This window comes from Sphaerodactylus townsendi, linkage group LG04 (assembly GCF_021028975.2).
Source record: "Sphaerodactylus townsendi isolate TG3544 linkage group LG04, MPM_Stown_v2.3, whole genome shotgun sequence".
In the NCBI taxonomy this organism is placed as follows: Eukaryota; Metazoa; Chordata; class Lepidosauria; order Squamata; family Sphaerodactylidae; genus Sphaerodactylus; species Sphaerodactylus townsendi.
In genome coordinates, this window is record NC_059428.1 from 8,679,259 (window position 1) to 8,697,079 (window position 17,821).

General features: G+C 48.6%; 1 protein-coding gene across 1 annotated transcript; it reads left to right on the top strand.

Moving 5' to 3' along the window:
* Positions 1 to 7,104: 7,104 nt before the first annotated feature.
* Positions 7,105 to 17,523, top strand: LOC125431241 (NXPE family member 3-like). Its single transcript, XM_048494002.1, has 7 exons — positions 7,105 to 7,245; positions 11,675 to 11,774; positions 13,329 to 13,513; positions 13,752 to 14,476; positions 15,653 to 15,723; positions 15,809 to 16,021; positions 16,557 to 17,523. Exons 1-7 carry the CDS (start codon positions 7,105 to 7,107, stop codon positions 17,090 to 17,092), a joined length of 1,971 nt encoding a protein of 656 aa, XP_048349959.1. The 3' UTR covers positions 17,093 to 17,523.
* The last annotated feature ends 298 nt before the right edge of the window (positions 17,524 to 17,821 follow it).

Consider the following 17,821-nt stretch of genomic DNA (forward strand, 5'->3'; position numbering starts at 1 on the left):
ACATACAATACAGAAACTTAACTTCCAATAGAAACACTCCACAATGGAGTACAAGGTCTTCAGAGGTTTGTGATTGGCTCTTTCGAACTCCTTCCTTGGGTGCCTGAGGTGATGATGCAAGAGAGAGTGGGGGGAACAGTTCTCTGCCCCAGGCTAAACAGGAGAAGCAAGGCTTGGCTGCCAGTCTTATTCCTTTCTACCTTGTTCCTGGTTCCTTTGTCATGTTCTGCTGATGAATTCAATGTCATTGTGGTCTGTGATGGGATTATGTCTTCAGGAATGCTGCGGGAGGGTGTTGGTCAATGTGCTCATTTCCTGAGCTTCCGGGGTCCCCGTTTAAAACAAGAAGTTAACTTAACAATCTAAGAAAAATATTATTATTGCTATGATACCCTCAGGTGGAGAAAAGCGAGACTATAAGTCTCTTCAAAAGGGTACTTGGTTTATTTCTAAAACAGAAGAAATAAAGTCATTTTATTAAAACACACACATTAGGTTCAATAAGGCGAACAGGAAAATACTTTTATTACATTCTGGGGATTCACCGCTATCAGTGGGAATCTAAAATGCAGGCATCTGGGGTTGGTCGGGAGGGGGTCTTGTCTTTTGTGTGCATTTAATTGTGTGGACTGTTAAAGTAACATAAAGCCACAAGGGAGAGGTGGGTATAAATAATATAAATATTTTAGTAGCATAAATAAATCGATTTCGAATACCTTTAATGGCATATAGATTGTTTAAGATTAGCTTAGCAAGATAATAACAGCCTTTACAACTTTACAATTTCTGACGAGTTAAAATAACACCATTTAAAGGAATTATACAGCTTCCAACAGCTCTGGTGTGGCTGTTTTAGAAGATATATAACCTTCTGTTTATCTGTAATGCCTTCACTTTAATACAGGAAGGGGATTATGTGCTTCTTCTACCTATCTCATAAAAGGGACAATCCAACAGCATATGAGATACTGTTTCCACAGAACCCATGCCACGGGCATTTCCTTTTCTTTATGTGGGATTCCAAGGGGTGGCGTCCAAGGCTAAAGGAGAGAGAAGGCAGGGCATTACACCTATGCTAAGGTGATTGCTCATGCAGACCTCAACCAGGAGGGTACTGGGCTGCAATTAGTCTATCCATGGGTATTCCCAGAGATCGGGGAACAGGTTTTATTAAGCTTCCTCTAGCATCTGTTGAAACTCTGTCAAAGTCTCTTCTTGATAGCCCATAGACCTCCTGCTCTATTTAGCATTAGCAGGTCCTCGAAATGCCCAACTCATTAAGTTTGGCTTGTTTGCTCCACCACTGGGTTGTGTGGAGGATAGGCGTCCCTGGGATGTATGGTCCAGTTCATCCACCGATTAAAATGGAAACCTGGCCCCAAACTTGAATTAATAGGCACCAGGCCAGAGTTTTCCAACCCCGATGCTGGCCTGTTCTAAGCACCAGGGCATAGGGGAACAGAGATGGGGCAAGCCAAGAGTTTTTATACAGAAGAGTATGACTGGACCCACCAGCCTCTCTGCTCAATGCCCCTATCAGATGGGGATCCCATAAAGGTTGTTGACTCACTTTGGCATTAAATGCTCTCAGCGCTGCAGGGATGTATCCTCGGCCTTTCCCATAGAGGCGTGTAATGGCTGAGGCCTTAATTTGGCGGCGGAGATGGCCCGATTCCTGTCTTAATTGTCCAGGGCCCTATGATGGTAGAGTGAAGCCCTGGGTATTTATATGACTGCACCTGCTTTCAGAAACTTCTGTAGCCTATCCGTAATTGGTGGCTTTCCATTTATGGGTAAATACCACAATTTGGATTTATCTAAGTTAGTTGTCATTGAGTGGTGTACAGTATTCTATACAACACTCTAAAGAGCTCTCATGAAGTCCGACTACGTGGCGGGAAGGTACAACTAGGTAATAAATGAAGGCAGAAGCAGAGGGTACATGGAAGTTGAGTCAGAGTTGGACTATGTTGACCTCCGCCATTAGTGGAAGCTAGATGGAATTAATAAAGAGCTTAAAGAGTGTGAACCAATAAAGCCTTGTTTACCCTTTAGTAACTTGAATTTTTTTGGGGTTAACAAATCCCTCCATGTTACCTCTCACGTGGCCCGTGGTGTTTATTGTACAGGATTCTTAATTAATTCAAGTAACCTTGGCTCTACACTGCCTTGGCTGCTGAAGTTTCTTCAGAGAATCTCTCTATTAACAGAATCAAAACGGAGTCGATAAAGGAGGCTGCATACAAGGGGCTCTTTTCCTCTTATATTTAGTTATCAAGCAATAGCTATGCACCAGGCGACGGTGGGGTTGGCTTACCTTTGGAATCAATTTGTTCCTTCCACTATGACATTTCATCAACAATCCAATCAGTTAATTTCCCGAGAATTTGGCATAAAGTTTTTTCCCAAGACGAGAAGACTGATTGCAAACCCCATAATTAGATGGACTATTAGGGTCACCCTTCTTATAGATAGGGATGATAATTGGTAGCTCCACACGAAATTAGAATTATGCCTGTTTGGTTAACCATGTTGGAAACAATGGAATTGCCAATATAAGGACCACCATTCCTAAATACTATAAACAACTCTGGAAGAAGAGTGTCGGGACCAGCAGCTTTACCTCGTTTAAGTTGTATAGGTTTCCCAATCTCAAGAGAGGGACACGGAGGCCAGGGGGGTTGTCAGGAAAGGGTAGAACATGAACTTAGGGGTGGAATGGGAATTCTGGCACTCCCATTGTTTCAAAAAAACTCATACCATTGTGATCTTGAGATACTAGAAGGAAGGATACTGCTATCTCTAAGCCCCACCAGTGACTATTTTCCAGAATCTTCTAGAATTAGTTGTCCTGTACTGAGATTGAATCAAGGAATTCCAACGATCAATTGCCTCTTGTTACAGTTAGTCCGTAGTTGCAATGCTAGTGCGTTTTTTAGCAGTAAAGTAAGATGTGGGCGAGCTATGTTTTTTTGGCTTTATAGTTTTTGTAAAATTTCCCACAGTGAGTGTTTATAATACATACTCCTAGAGCAGAATTCCAACCTGCGTGGAGATTCATTGGAGCAAGGATACATTCTTGCGTTGGGACTGTGGATTAAATCCTTAATTTTTTTTGGTGATGTCATCAAATTTTAAAACCATCTCATCAGGGATGGAGCACTTAGCATATCAACCTCAGTTGCTTCAGCTCTTGAGAATAAAGAAGCAATGTAATTTTGTACTCAATGCACTCAGACCATCGTCTTTCTAGGAAGTAAGTGATTTGTAAAACTCTAAGCTGGCTGTCGGCTGAGGGATGGGGAGGAGTTTATATTTTAATATAACTGAAAGAGGCAGATGGTCACTTAAATGGTGGAATAATACCTGGAATTCACCTACATATTCAAAAGGTTGGGGGGGATATTAAAATATAATCAACCACCTACTCCCCTTCCTAATAGCAAGGTGACCTCTCCAGAGCTACTAAATTGAGTAGAATTCCATTTAATATGCATAGATTGTTCTGTATGGCAAAGAAATTAGCTCTTTCCCAGCTATATTTGAGTTATTATCTTTGGAGAACCTAGAGTGAAAGAGACTTCAGGAAGGTATCAAGTTCAGAGCCCCAAAGGGTGTAATCAGAACAGTCTCGTTACCTCAATTCGAGCGTGGGTCACCCTTTACCTTCAGTCATAGGATATAGTTGTTTCCAGGCTATCAAAGGTGGTCACGATACACATCAATGTGAATGGACGGTTTCACACTATCCGCCCGTATTAGGGGAAGGTAGATATTAACCACTAGGAGGGAGAGATCAAGCCCTCACAGAATAGCCTGAGCTAAATGATAGCATACTGACATCTGTGATCTGGGTTCAATTCTTTCACCAAGATTGCCAGACCCGCCTGGTGCCTTCCATCTTATTAGACTTATGAGCAGGAAGACAATGGAAGCGATGTCAGCAGACTACAAAGGGAGAGGGGTCCCAAAGAGTTTCTTAGGACAGAGTATGTTAAAATCTTTAAGAAATGTTAAAAAATGGATTATTAGTATTTTCCAACCTGCTATATTCCAAGATAGAGGAGGCTGAGAGATGTACTGGGGTCAGATGTTTGCAATATCAGTCAATCCGCCTCATTTGGATTGATTAACACCCCATTACTATCGTGAAATACACACCCATTGCAGGGATCCACCCCCCCTCAATAGGGTTGACCCGTTTACTGCCGTCTGGTGAGTCATTGGGAACCAGATCAAGATCTGGTTATCAAACAGTCTTCCAGTGCTGCATACTCCATAAGTTCTTGTACTTAGATATGCCTTCCGAAGATTTAGCGTTAGCAGCCTACCCTTGTGGAATATCTGTCAATCATAATCTTCTGTTTGAATGGATTTGGCCACTTGTGGCGTTAGAATTGGAGCTGTATAATTATTGATGCATGTTTTTTCCAGGGACCGTTTACAACTTTGCTTGCTTTGAATCTCCCTCAAGGTCAGGTGGTCTAAGTTACATGGTTCCAACTGGCTAAGGGTTTTGTTTTGAGGAGCTTAGGGTCAGGGCTGCTCTGGTCTCCTCTACGGCTCCTCTCCACAGAACTACTGCACTTTGGTCACCCGTTGCATTGGCAGCTTCCATACTTCTCAGATCTACTTGATCCTTATTGTCTGTGCATGCCACAGAATCCTTTTCCTTGCTTATTATTAACGTCTCAGTCTGCTTCCCCATTGGGTCCCTTTCCCCTTGAGATGTAGCACACATTTAGCCAGACCTTTTTTAAGTAGGACCAGTCGATCAGAGGTGGTATACTGTTGGGCTCCTGCAAGCTATCTGATGTTATCTTGTCCTCCATGGTGCTGCACTTGGTAGAACTTAGCCAGCTGTACTTTCCATGAGAAGCGCCACTATCATGGGGGGGTGTCTGTGTAATACACTGTCAAATTCCAAGTTGTTTAACTCATACATTTTATATTTACTTAAAGTGGGGTTTCAGGAGTAAAGAATTTTATATTTAAGTTTGTAAATACTCGGGTTGGCATTACATGACATAAGAGGACCCGATGTTTGTGCAACAGCCTGTTAGGTATTTCACACTTGAGTTGAAAGGTTAAAATAATTATTAATGGCTCATTGGTTAAAAGTTCTGCGTAATTTGAATGCAGCACTAGGTCAATAAACTTTGGCTTCTTCCTCAGTAAGATGCTTAGATGATGCCACCAGCGAGTTCACGGAGTACCAACTAGGGAGGAACCCTGATATCTGAACACTCTCAGACAAACCTTCTTAGATCTCTAGCACTAGCGGGTGGTCACATATGTTATTCCCAAGGAAGGGACTTCAGGTTTGAATTAAAGCTACAGAACCATGGATTTCCCTACATTGTAATGTTTTGGTAGAGTTCAGCCCATTGTCCTTAGCTCCTTGAATATGGCACGGTATCACCATAAAGGTACAGAAGTCAGAGAGAATCCCCAGTTCCATTGGTAGGGTGTATCATAATGGAGTCAGGTCATTAGGCATGGAGGAGGCGGTGGAGGTGTAGTATCAGTACCATACTCTCTATAGGCTGTCACGCTTCAGCGTCCTTTTGAACTCTCTACATTAAGGCCCTCTCTAATAGTCAGGGAACTGCTATCCAGTTGAACTCTTCAGCATGTAGCTTAGAGGACACTCTCCCATCCCAAAGGGCTGGAACCGATTTTCTGTGGGATTGTAGGCTCCTCTGGAGAGCCTGACTTTGCTCCACTGGCACTTGTGAGCAAAGAGTTGCAAATTTTAATTGTTTGGAGCTGTAGTTGGGGCTAGTATCTTCCCTATCGACAACGTTTCTTACAATACATCTCACAATAGGTTTAACTTGCTGTGCTACTAGAGGTTTTATAATAGCAACTTGTCAGCTCCACCACCAACGGATAGTTTGGTATTTATGATGTTTTTTTAACTAGCCAGAATATGCAACAGCTGTAGTTGCCTTGAGTAAATTATCTCTCTCCACACCAAAGTAGAGCAGCTCTGCTGAAAAGTGAGAGGTTGAGGTAATTTGAATTGTTTTGCAGCCTCACCTACTAGAGTCAAATTCTTCCCACACAGCTTTGCTGCAACTTCTTCCTAGGCTTTAAAGGGGTGACTTAGAATAACTTGGGCCTTCAGAAGGGGAGATAATAGTAATTACAAAGAAAATGTTTACTGGCAGCGGCTCCTACAGCCCCTCCAGGCGGACGCCATCTTCCTCTCTATTGTTGGTTAAAACTTCCCCTTAAAGCTGGGATTCCTAAGGCATAAGACTTGAGATTCTAAAACCAAAACAACAACGAACCCACAATAAAACAATAAAACAGGTAAAACAGTAGATGGAATAGTAGTTAAAAATTAAAAAATTTTTTTAAACCTTTTTTTTTTTAAAAAAGTTAAACGGGCTCTAATTACCCTAATAAAAGTAGGCTGGTTTCAAGCCCAGCAATAAAATTTAAAAGTTGAAAAAATACTAAAGCTAAACTAAAATTAAAGCCAACAATGTGGAAATAATAGGTTTAAAGTTTAAAACAAACTCAAATAACAGACCCAGTAAATGGCCTTAACTGGCATGTTGCCGCATTAAGCATGGATAAAACAATTTTAAGTTAAAGAAGAGCTAGTAGATAAAAGTAGGTGAGGTGAAATAACTTTTTTAAGAGCTTATCTTAAAAAATCTTGGAGGAGCTAGATCAGGGAAGCGACCCGCCTTGAACGACAGCGGAACGGAACCCATAAATAAATCAGTGTGTTTTCATCCGTGCTAATAAATAAATCCATATATCCCCCCCCCCAAATCTCCTGATGTTGTGCTCTTGTCTTCCTGTCTATGAAACCCTAGCAGAGGACCCGACTTCTAACGTCATGACGTGTGCTCAGGTGCATGGCTTTGCAGGGTGATCTGTGCAGCTGCTTCTTGATTTCCATGTTTGCATTTTGCTCGGGTTGTTGATGCATTAACAGATTAATTTGATTTTTATTTTATTATTGTGCTGGTTTTAAATATTTGTCAGACTTCTTGGTAATGCTGTGTGGAAAAGTGGGCTGTGCTTCTTTTGAAGCTAAATAAAAAGGCACACTTCCCTGGCATCGATGCCCAGCGTGGGATCAGCATGTGGATCTCTCCCCCTCGACAGAGATCGCTTGCAGGCTTTTGCCAGCTGCACCCGTCCCCCGGGGCCCAGCTGCTCCTGGGGCTGGCAGGCTCCGTTGCCATAGCTCAGCTGGATGATGCGTGGCCCCACCTGCCTTCGGTGAGCAAGCAGCAGGGCTGTCTGCCTGGCTATGCTGCTCCGCTCCATTGCCCTTAGCCCCTGACTGTCCTTTTTTCTGCTGGTGGGTGTGTGTGTGCTGTGAGGGAGAGAGGAGGAGGAGGGGGGAAGGGGAAGCAGCTCAAGGGGCACAGGCGTGGTACAGAGGAAGGCTGCAGGGGTGGATTTGGGGTGCTGTCACGGTTGTCTTTCAGAGGTTGTGATTTTATTTGGAAACGTAAACACGCACATGCTGCAACTGGTCCAATGCTTCATCTCTCTTTCAATCCCCCGTTCTCCATAAAAAATCTCGAAGCAAAGTTGGCAACACACAGTTGTAGGACAAGACTGGGCTTTTGGAGGGAGAGGATTTCAAGATCGGCCTCATCAGCAAAGGGCTAGAAACGTACCCATCCTAGTCTGAGAGAAGAGGAGGAGTTTGGATTTATATCCCCCCCTTTCTGTCCTGCAGGAGACTCAAAGGAGCTTACAATCTCCTTTGCCCTCACAACAAAGCACCTGGCAAGTGGGGCAGAGACTGAGAGAACTCCGAAACTGTGACTAGCCCAAGGTCACCAGCTGCGTGTGGGAGTGCAGAAGAAGCTAATCTGAACCCCCAGATAAGCCTCCGCCAGCTCCCGGTGACGAAGTGAGGGGAGATGTTCTGGTTCCTCCAGATCAGAGTGCACCTGCTCTTAATCGCTACGCCGCTGCTGCAGAGGGGGCAGATCCACCCTCTGTGCCTTTACTGCTAGTCAGGCTTCAGCGGCTGGTGAGTCCAGGCCCGGCCTTAGGATCCGGCTGTTGAGGAAGCACCTTCGTGTGGGTTTTTTTAGTTGAGTTTTGTAGGAAAGGTTTAATTTTACAGAAAAGGAGGAAAAACAGGTACACTCATAAATGTGGCAGGATGGGAGGCCGTCATGATAGGAGTGCCCCGAGTAAATTATGGCCTTTGTTTGCTCGTTCGTTGGATTCAGTCTTGAACTGCAGAGTCTGAAGCGGCTGCACCGGTCAACAATGTGCCGGGAGCCACGTCAGAGCCACAGAGAGATCCCCCGGAATTAAAAAGGGGGGGGCTGCATTAGGAAAGAACCAGCAGTGGCGGCACTCCTGGCCACACGAGCTGGGCTGAGACGCAGCGGCTGAGAGCTGAACACACCCAGACAAAGCTCACTGCAGAAAAGGGAGCCTTATTGATTGGTGTCGCCCTGACTGCAGGTGCTGGAACTGAGGGTTCTTGTCCTCAGTTCTGGTATTTGTTCATTTATTTCTAAACCCGATAGCAGCCAATCAACTCCCTCTCCCCCTCCGGGTCTCTGATTGGCTAGGAAGCTGTGGTGGGATGTGGCTTCTCCGTTCGTTTTCCCGCTCCGTTGTGAAAAGGCGGGAGCTGGTGCTTGCTGGGAGTTGTAGTCCTGACAACGGCCGACTGGAGCAGAACAGGCTGCAACTGGGCCTCAGATACCCCTGATGCCTCCTACGGTGGCAGTCGGAAGACCTAAGCTTTCTGGAAGTTGGCTTTAAAGTAGCCATACCAATACGTCACTCCTGAGGCCCCGATCCCTCACTCTTGGGACATTGAAGAGCAGAAGAAAAAAATCCTGGAAAAATCCTGCGCTCCCTAGCCATGTCCTGGGAACTTCTCCCATCTCTGTGGCCTTATGATAGAGGGAAGATAGAGCAAAGTGCTTTCATATCCTTTCCACACTCCACTTTCCCCAAACATGGCCCTCAGACTCTCCCAGGCTTTCTCCACTCACACAAGAGCTACCTAGGCTTTACAGCAGTCTTGATCTTTGCTTTATGGCTTCACATGCCATGTAGATAACTAGGCTTTCCCCTGACACTCTAGTCCCATGGGAGACAGAGTTGTTTCCACTGTCCTGTGGGGGTAGGACGCCAGGTGGTTTTATCTCTGTTGCCGACTTTGCGGTGCCTTTGCTCCAAACTGACTCTCACATTCCTTGGGGAAAAGGAGGGGGAAATAGTATTGTAATAAAGCGAAGATGTACTTAAGCCAGAGTTCCCCAGACCTAGCATTTTAAACTTCTGGAATGCTTCAATGCCGATCAATAAACACTTCTGATCAACAATACAGAGTTCGTTTGTTGCTTCAAGGTTCAAGACCTGGCAGGTTTTCTGTTGAATGCCTTGGGACTGCCTCCATCCTTCCGATCCAACTGGGGCAGAGTGGGTGGGTGGTGCCCTGTGTGCCGGAACCTGGTGATCTCAGAAGAGCGGTGACGATGCAAGAAGCTGTCGTTCAGGTGCTGCTGACCTTTGGAACTCGTTGCCAGCACCTGCTTCCTTGGACCTCTGACTTCTTAACGGCAACTATTTAAACTGACTTGTTTGCGAAAGAGCCAAAGAAAAATCTTGTGCCTGGTAATTTAGATTGTAATTTATTTTATTTCTAATTTGTGTTTTAGTTCTCTTTTTATCTTGCTGTGTGAATGGTTGAAGTTGTCGTTTTAGTTTTCATTGGTGCTTGCTTTTACTGATAACTTGCTACTATTTTTATGAGTGTCTTGGAAATGTCGGGTATAAATCAGCTGCTGGCCTGGCCTCTTCCTCTCTAGCCCACTCCACTCTCTTGCTGAGGATTGAAGCTCTGTGGCACCATTAGAGTCTGCTGACAGCCCCACCTGGGACATAGGCTGTCGAGTGTGTGTGTGGTGCCCAGCCAAAGAACACCTAAGCGGCGGGTTCCAGTTTCCTGGGAATACTGGAACCATAGGCGATAAGAACATAAGAGCGAGCCAGCTGGATCAGACCAGAGTCCATCTCGTCCAGCACTCTGCTACTCGCAGTGGCCCACCAGGTGCCTTTGGGAGCTCACCTGCAGGAGGTGAAAGCAATGGCCTTCTGCGGCTGCTCCTCCTGAGCACCTGGTCTGCTAAGGCATTTGCAACTCAGATCAAGGAGGATCAAGATTGGTAGCCAAGATCGACTCCTCCATAAATCTGTTCAACAGCATCCTCATCTCCTCAGCTTTTTGCCACTGAGGAAGGAGATGAAATATGGAATCAGACTGTCACTTCTGAGGCCATGGAGGGCCATAATGCTGGAGAGGTCTTGATGCTCACTGACTGTGGAGGCGGAAGCCTAAATCTGTTCTCTCTCTCTCTCTCTCTCTCTCTCTCTCTCTCTCTCTCTCTCTCTCTCATCCTGCCTCACCTTCCTCCCGGGAGGCAAGGCAGGTGGTGACTCTTCCTCCATTTTACTCTATCAACAACTCTGGGAGGTTTGTTAGGTTGAGAGTGAGCACTGAGTCAAGGGATGCCCAATCAGCCGGGTGGGGATTTGAAGCTGGTTCTTCCTGCAGGGGAATTCAGGCTCATCAACTGCAGGCCGCAACACAAACAGATGCTGAGAACAGCCTTGAGAAATTTGTTGCAAGTCAATACTCAAGGAGAATCCAAAAACAGTTTTTGCACTTATAATCATTTATTAGTTTGCACTATCAGTGATTCAGTATGTGGTTCAGATGCTTTAATGCGTGGCTTGCGCGGTCAGGAGTATGGTGACTAGTCTTGTTCCTGTACTCTCCAGGGTCACCCATGCTCCTGACCGGCTGGCCATGCATTAAAGCAGCTAATTATGGAAAAAACCACCTGTAAAGATGCACAATCCCATTTAGGATAAATCCCACTGTGGAGTTCTAAGCTGTGGACTTAAAAAGAGAGAGCATAGCAGCACAGATGTAAGGGGCAGGAGATATCGACTCTGTTTTCCAGGCTGAGGTAGCTAGTGGTAGCAGACATGATCAGGTGCAGGCATGGGGGGCTGGCGAGTACCTTGAACCCCCCACGCCCACCCCGTCCGCAGCTTCAGATGGCTCTGCACGCTCTGTCAGCTGACTAGTCTGATGTGAGCATACCTTGCTTTATAAAAGAACACATATGAAAAACATCCTGTATTTTTCCTGACTGGCTGGTGGAAGGACAACAGCTATGAGAATTGCAGAAGAACGTGCATGTTTAGCAAGTACACCATGGCAGGGCTGTTATAGTCATGGGTGCACCACAGAGCCAGCCATAAAAGCTATGGGTGGGGGGGGGGCCCTTCTCCTTGCAGTGGGACCTTGCTGAGCAAACTGGCTGGAGGAGTAGGTGAGCCTTCTTGGACCCAGATCTTTATTCTACCCAGGAAACTGGTCATGCAGGTGACCCAGGTGTCTTCCGGCTCCTGAGTTAGGAACTTGTTGGCGGAGGTGGTGGGTGGTGGGGGCAGAATCTGGAAAGGCCTGAGTCACCAAAGATTGGCAGTGCTTCCTCATGGCCCAGCCAGGGCTCTGTGCCTTTGGAAGACCTCACGTGCCGGGCTGTAACCTTATCATACCTTGTTGTCTTGTAGAAGGTGTATCATCTCCAATGCCCCATGAGATGTGCCTGTAGTCCCGCCAGTATTCGCTCTGCCTGGTGTCCATCAGGACAAGGAGCCCAGTCGAAAGGAGGAGAATGCCAGCGACGACATCGTGGGGCCTCAGACCAGCTGCTGTTTTGATTCTCGGGCTGATATTCACAGTGGGGGTGAGTCCAGCGGCCATCAGTACTGTTGCGGTGTTGTCACGGTCAGAGCACCAGATCCAGCTGCCCTGGGAAATTCAGGGTCACCAGATTGCTCTGCCATGGAAGCTTACTGGGGTGCCTTTGGACTGCCATTCTGTCTCAGCCCACCTCATGTCACAGGGCGAGTACTGTGAGATGTTTAGGGTCCCCTTAAGAAACAAATAGCAATATAATCAACCTTCTCCATTACACTAAGCAGCAGTTTTGCTGTCTGTCTTAGTGCAGCAGCAGCAGCAGCAGCTGGGTGGGGGAGTGCCAGGCCCAGTGCCGGAATGGCCCCCTTCTCTCTGCCGCTCTCCCCACTCGGACCAGAAGCGCTGGATCTAGATACGCTTCATTGTGTCCGGATGTGATTAAAATTAGGGCTGAGATGCTGGCTGCACGAGGCTGACTTTGCACCTGCAGTTACGTGCCCAGCCTGATCTGGGCCTGCAGAGGTTCCAGTGTCTGGCAAGAGGTGATTCTTCTTCTTCTTCTTCTTCTTCTTCTTCTTCTTCTTCTTCTTCTTCTTCTTCTTCTTCTTCTTCTTCTTCTTCTTCTTCTTCTTCTTCTTCTTCTTCTTCTTCTTCTTCTTCTTCTTCTTCTTCTTCTTCTTCTTCTTCTTCTTCTTCTTCTTCTTCTTCTTCTTCTTCTTCTTCTTCTTCTTCTTCTTCTTCTTCTTCTTCTTCTTCTTCTTCTTCTTCTTCTTCTTCTTCTTCTTCTTCTTCTTCTTCTTCTTCTTCTTCTTCTTCTTCTTCTTCTTCTTCTTCTTCTTCTTCTCCTTCTCCTCCTCCTCCTCCTCCTCCTCCTCCTCTCCTCCTCCTCCTCCTCCTCCTCCTCCTCCTCCTCCTCCTCCTCCTCCTCCTCCTCCTCCTCCTCCTCCTCCTGCTCCTCCTCCTCCTGCTCCTCCTTCTTCTCCTCCTCCTCCTCCTCCTTCTCCTCCTTCTTCTCCTCCTCCTCCTCCCCCTCCTCCCCCTCCTCCTCCCCCCTCCTCCTGCTCCTCCTCCTGCTCCTCCTGCTCCTCCTGCTCCTCCTGCTGCTGCTGCTGCTGCTGCTGCTGCTGCTTCTGCCTGGCCCCAGAGCTCCCAAGCTGCCTTCTACAGGCACCTGGAAACACTACAGGCCCCTCAGAACCTTGTAGGAAGAATACCAGGTGATCTTAACTTGGAGAAAGGATGCTGATCATCCTCAAAGCAGAAGGACATACGAGCAGTCTGGCTGGATCAGACCAGTGAGAGTCCATCTAGCCCAGCCTGTTATTTCACACACTGACCCTCCAGGTGACCCTGGGAGGCTTACAAGCAAGGAATGCCTTCTATGTTTATTTTTGACACCCTGCTTTCCTCCCCAGTTGGGACTCAAAGTTAGTTAAACATCCCCTCCCTCATTCTATCACAACAACAACCCCGTGTGGTAGGCCAGGCCGAGGATTTGTGGTGGGCAGGATCAGTCAGTGAGCTTTCAAGGTACAAGTGGAGATTCAAATCCAGCCACTCAGAGTCCCCGTCCACCACTCCACCTGCTGCGCCACACCAGCTCTTGGCATAGAGGCCCAGATTGACCATAGTTCCTGGCCTCTGCCGGGGGCATTCAGAGCCGTCCTGCCTCCAAGCCTAGAAGTTCTACGTAGTCTTCAGCCAGTGACCACCGGTGGCCTCTCCCTCAGCACCCGCTGCCCTCTCCTGGCTAGTGACATGTCCTCTGGAGAAGCTCTTCTTTCTGTGTGCTGTGAACCAACTGCTCATTAAGTAAACAGTGTCCAGAATGCCATAAGCCTCCGTCTCGTGCATCTGTGTTTCCCCCCTGCCCCACCCGTGAACTCTGTCAAGGGAAAGTGGGCAACCAGAAAAAGTGTCTTAAGAACCACAACCTTCTCTGGACTTCTCCTTTGCAGCCTGTGCCCTGCTGAGGGTGGGTGGACCACAACCCTCCTCGCATGTCTTCTTCTGCCCTCCTCAGATGGTGTCTCGGTTCCTGTCCGTTCAGCAGTCCAACAGCAAAGCAGCGCCTCCACCCCCCATCGGCGTCAAGTCTGCTCAGACCCCTTCTCCGGAGGCTGAAGAGATGCAGAAGCTGCTACTGCTGCTGGAGTGGCCAGCTCCCCCCTGGGACGCTCAGGCCTTCCCGTCCTCCACCAGCCCAGAGAAGAGCTGCTATCAGCTCTGGTACCCCCAGCACAATTACACAGTGGGCGACACGCTGCGGGTTTGGTTGGAGGCCCGGGACCACCGTGGGCAGCCCAAGCACTACGGCGGGGACTTTTTCCGTGCCAAGGCGCACTCCCCGGAGCTGAAGGCGAGCGTGGCTGGAACCGTGCAGGACCACGGAAACGGCACCTACGCGCTGACTTTCCCGCTTCTCTGGGCAGGTGCAGTGCAAGTGTCCGTCCGCCTCATCCACTCCAGCGAGGCCGTGGCCCTCCTGCGCCACGTTCGCCACTCCCACCCCTCCACAGTCGCCTTCTGGGGTTACTACGAGAAGCCTGGACAGCCCGGCTCAGAGGAGCGGACGGAGTGCAACATACACCCACTGCCAGGCCCGAACTGCCAGTATGCGGATGCCGGGACCGGGGAGCGCTGGTTCTGTGCTCGGCCACAGCACCTGCCTTGCAACACCCTCGTGCATCACTCTGCCGGGCGCTACAAACCGGTGGTCAGCAATGCAGAGAAGGCCTTCTTGGATGGGTGCGTGTGGGAGGCCTGAGGAGGGGAGAGGAGGGGCTGGGGAAGAAAGTCTGGACCGGGCTCCATTTCCCCTAGATACGCCTCTGTGAATGATGGATCCCCTCCGGGGGATCCCCTCCGGGGATCCCCTCCGGGGATCCCCTCCGGGGATCGGGCGGTATATAAATTGAAAAAATAAATAAATAAATAAATAAAATAGAGGGCATGCTAATAAAATGTGCAGTTGACACCAAATTAGGAGGGGTACCCAATACCCCAGAGGACAGAGTCAGAATTCAAAATGACCTGGACAGATGAGAGAGCTGGGCCAAAACAAACAAAATGAATGTCAGCAGAGATCAATGGAAGATACTACACTTAGGCAGAAAAAAATGAAATGCACAGAGATAGGATGGGTGAGACACCTGGCTTGACAACGCTACATGTGAAAGGGATCAGGGAGTCTGAGTAGACCACAAACTGAACACGAGTCAGAAGTGTGATGCGGCAGCCAAGAAAGCCAATGCAATTCTGATCTGCCTCAATAGGAGTCTAGTGTCTAGGTAGTGGGACATAATAATAGTACCACTCTATTCTTCATTGGTCAGACCTCACTTGGAATACTGTGTCCAGTTGTGGGCATTACCGTTCAAGAAGGATATTGACAAGCCGGAATGGAGGGCAACCACAATGGGAAAAGGTCTGGATTCATGCCCTATGAGTAGCAGCTTAGGAAGCTAGGCACGTTTAGTCTGGAGGCTAAGGGATGACATGGGATTTGGAGCCGAAGATGGAGCAAGCTTGTTTTCTGTTGCTCCAGAGATTAAAACAAGAAGTAATGGATTCAAGGGGCAGGAAAAGAGATTCTGCCTAAACATTAGGAAGAACTTCCTGACAGCCAGGGCAGTTGGAGTCTGCTCCCTCGAAGTGCGATGGAGTCTCCTCCTTTGGAGGTTTTTAAACAGGGGCCGCTTGGCCATCTGTCAGGAGTGTTGTGTCTTCCTGCGTGGCAGGGGGTTGGACTGGATGGCCCTTAGGGGTCTCTTCCAACTGTAGGATTCCATGATTCTGTAAAAACCAGCTTGTGGTTGCCGTCTCTTAGCACCAAAAACGCTCCTTAGGCAAGAGCTAGGTTTTCTTGGAGTCCCCGATGGAGCCCCAAGTAGGTCTGCTGACCCCCCTGCACTGTCCACACAGGGCCGTGACAGACCGGACGGTGCCAGGGAACGTGACCACCATCCAGGTACTGCCAGGAGCCCACCTGATGGGTGAGTTGGAGCAATGGGAAGGGAGGGGGGAGGGGCTCGTTGAAGAAGGCAGTGGCGGTGATTACCTCTGGAATCTTTCCCGCAGCCAGCCCCCCGCCTCGCCTCTGCCTCCCAGGACTCAACTCAACCCACCCGCCGGGCTTCTACTACAGAGACGTGTGGGTGTCCCTGAGATGCGCCGGCCGCACGTTCCCCACTGCAGACCTGGCCTTGGGCTGCCTGCGGGGCAAGATTGTCCACATGATGGGAGACTCCACCCTGCGGCAGTGGTGGGAATACTTGGTGGCTTTCATCCCCTGTAAGTCCCCAGAGGAGACGTGGGAGGATGCCCTTTATGTGGGGAGGGTCCAAACAGATCTGGGATGGGAAATTCGTTGAGACTTTGCGGCGTAGTCGGGGAGGACAGGAACCTCTGCCAGGTGTCGTGCCGTAGAGTTGACCCTCCAAAGCAACCATTTTCTCCTGGGGAGCCGATCTCTGTTGCCTGGAGATAGCTCGTAATTCAGGGAGATCTCAGACTCCACCTGCAGTTGGCAACTCTAGGCAGGGGTGGCCTGTGAGGCAGGCATGGATGAGCCGGGAACACTAAGTGGTAGGAAGTGTGTGGGAGGGAGGAGGCAGTAGCCACGGGAGTCCCCTGGGGCTGATGGGACACAAGGCCACGGGATATGTGGGTGGGCACTTGGCATAACCATGACGAATAACAGGGCAGGGAGGAAGAGGCAGTGAAAGGCCTGATGAGTCTCAGAAGGGCAGGGCCTGTCTCGCTGGCTGGCTGGCCGACCACATGTGGGATGAGCTCACTGAGATATTCCGGCTCTTTCTCTCTACAGCACTCAAGCACATTGACCTCCACGGGACCTACCAGTCTGGCCCACTGCTGGCTGTGGAGCCTGCTCAAGGACTGGTGTTGCGGTGGCGGGCACACGGCATCCCCCTGCGCACTCAGAAGACCAAGATAGCTGACCTGCACTATGTGGCCAATGAGCTGAATGCACTGGGCGGGGGCCCACAGGTGGTGGTGGTCTTCACCCTCTGGGCCCACTTTACTACTTTCCCGACAGAGCTGTACATTCGCCGACTGCGCAGCGTTCGGCAGGCCGTAGCGCAGCTTTTGGCCCGCAGCCCCTCCACCACCATTGTGATCAAGACGGCCAACACTGGCTACAAGTCTGTCTACGGCAGCGACTGGCTCTCCATGCAGCTGGACAGCATCCTCCATGCCATGTTTGATGGCATGCGAGTGGCCGTCGTCGATGCCTGGGCTATGACCTCTTGCCACTACCTCCCCGACAACATCCATCCCGGCAAGCCTGTTATACGTAATGAGGTTGATTCCTTCCTTTCATATGTCTGCCCCAAAGACTGAGGTGGGACAGGGAGTGAGGTAGTGTGAGTAAGGGTAAAAGATGACTATGGAAGCAACAGGTCTCCCAGTATTCAACCTCTGGGACCCCCGCCCCCCACTCTGCTGCTTTCAGTAGGCATGGGACAATCTGGTTCTCTGTCGCAAGTCCACCATGGATCTGTCTCAGTCACCCAGTCAGATATTTATGAACCCACGGGTGGAGGCATAAGTCAATCTGAAATATTTCAAAAATTCTCAATTGAAGTCTGATACACTTTAGATTGCCGAAGTGGACAGAACCCCCATATGCCAGGTCATGAGGATTCCTCTGGATCCCAGACTGCAGAGTGACGCTGACCGATACGATACTACAACAGGATATGCTACCTGCTTATTACCGTATATACTTGTGTATGTCGAGTTTTTCAGCACATTTTTTGTGCTGAAAAAGCCCCCCTAGACTTATACATGTCAGCTGTATTTTAAAAATATTTTAGGGTTTTTACTTAGTCAGCCCCCAGGGGGTGCAGTTTTTAGGCTAGTGGCACCAAAATTTCAGGGTATTATCAGGTGACACTACTGATGATACCACCCAAGTTTGGTAAAGTTTTGTTTAAGGGGTCCAAAGTTATGGACCCCCAAAGTGGGTGCCCCATCCCCCATTGTTTCCAAAGGGAGCTAATATGGGCCTACCTTTTGAGGGTCCATAACTTTGGACCTCCTGAACCAAACTTCACCAAATCTGGGTGG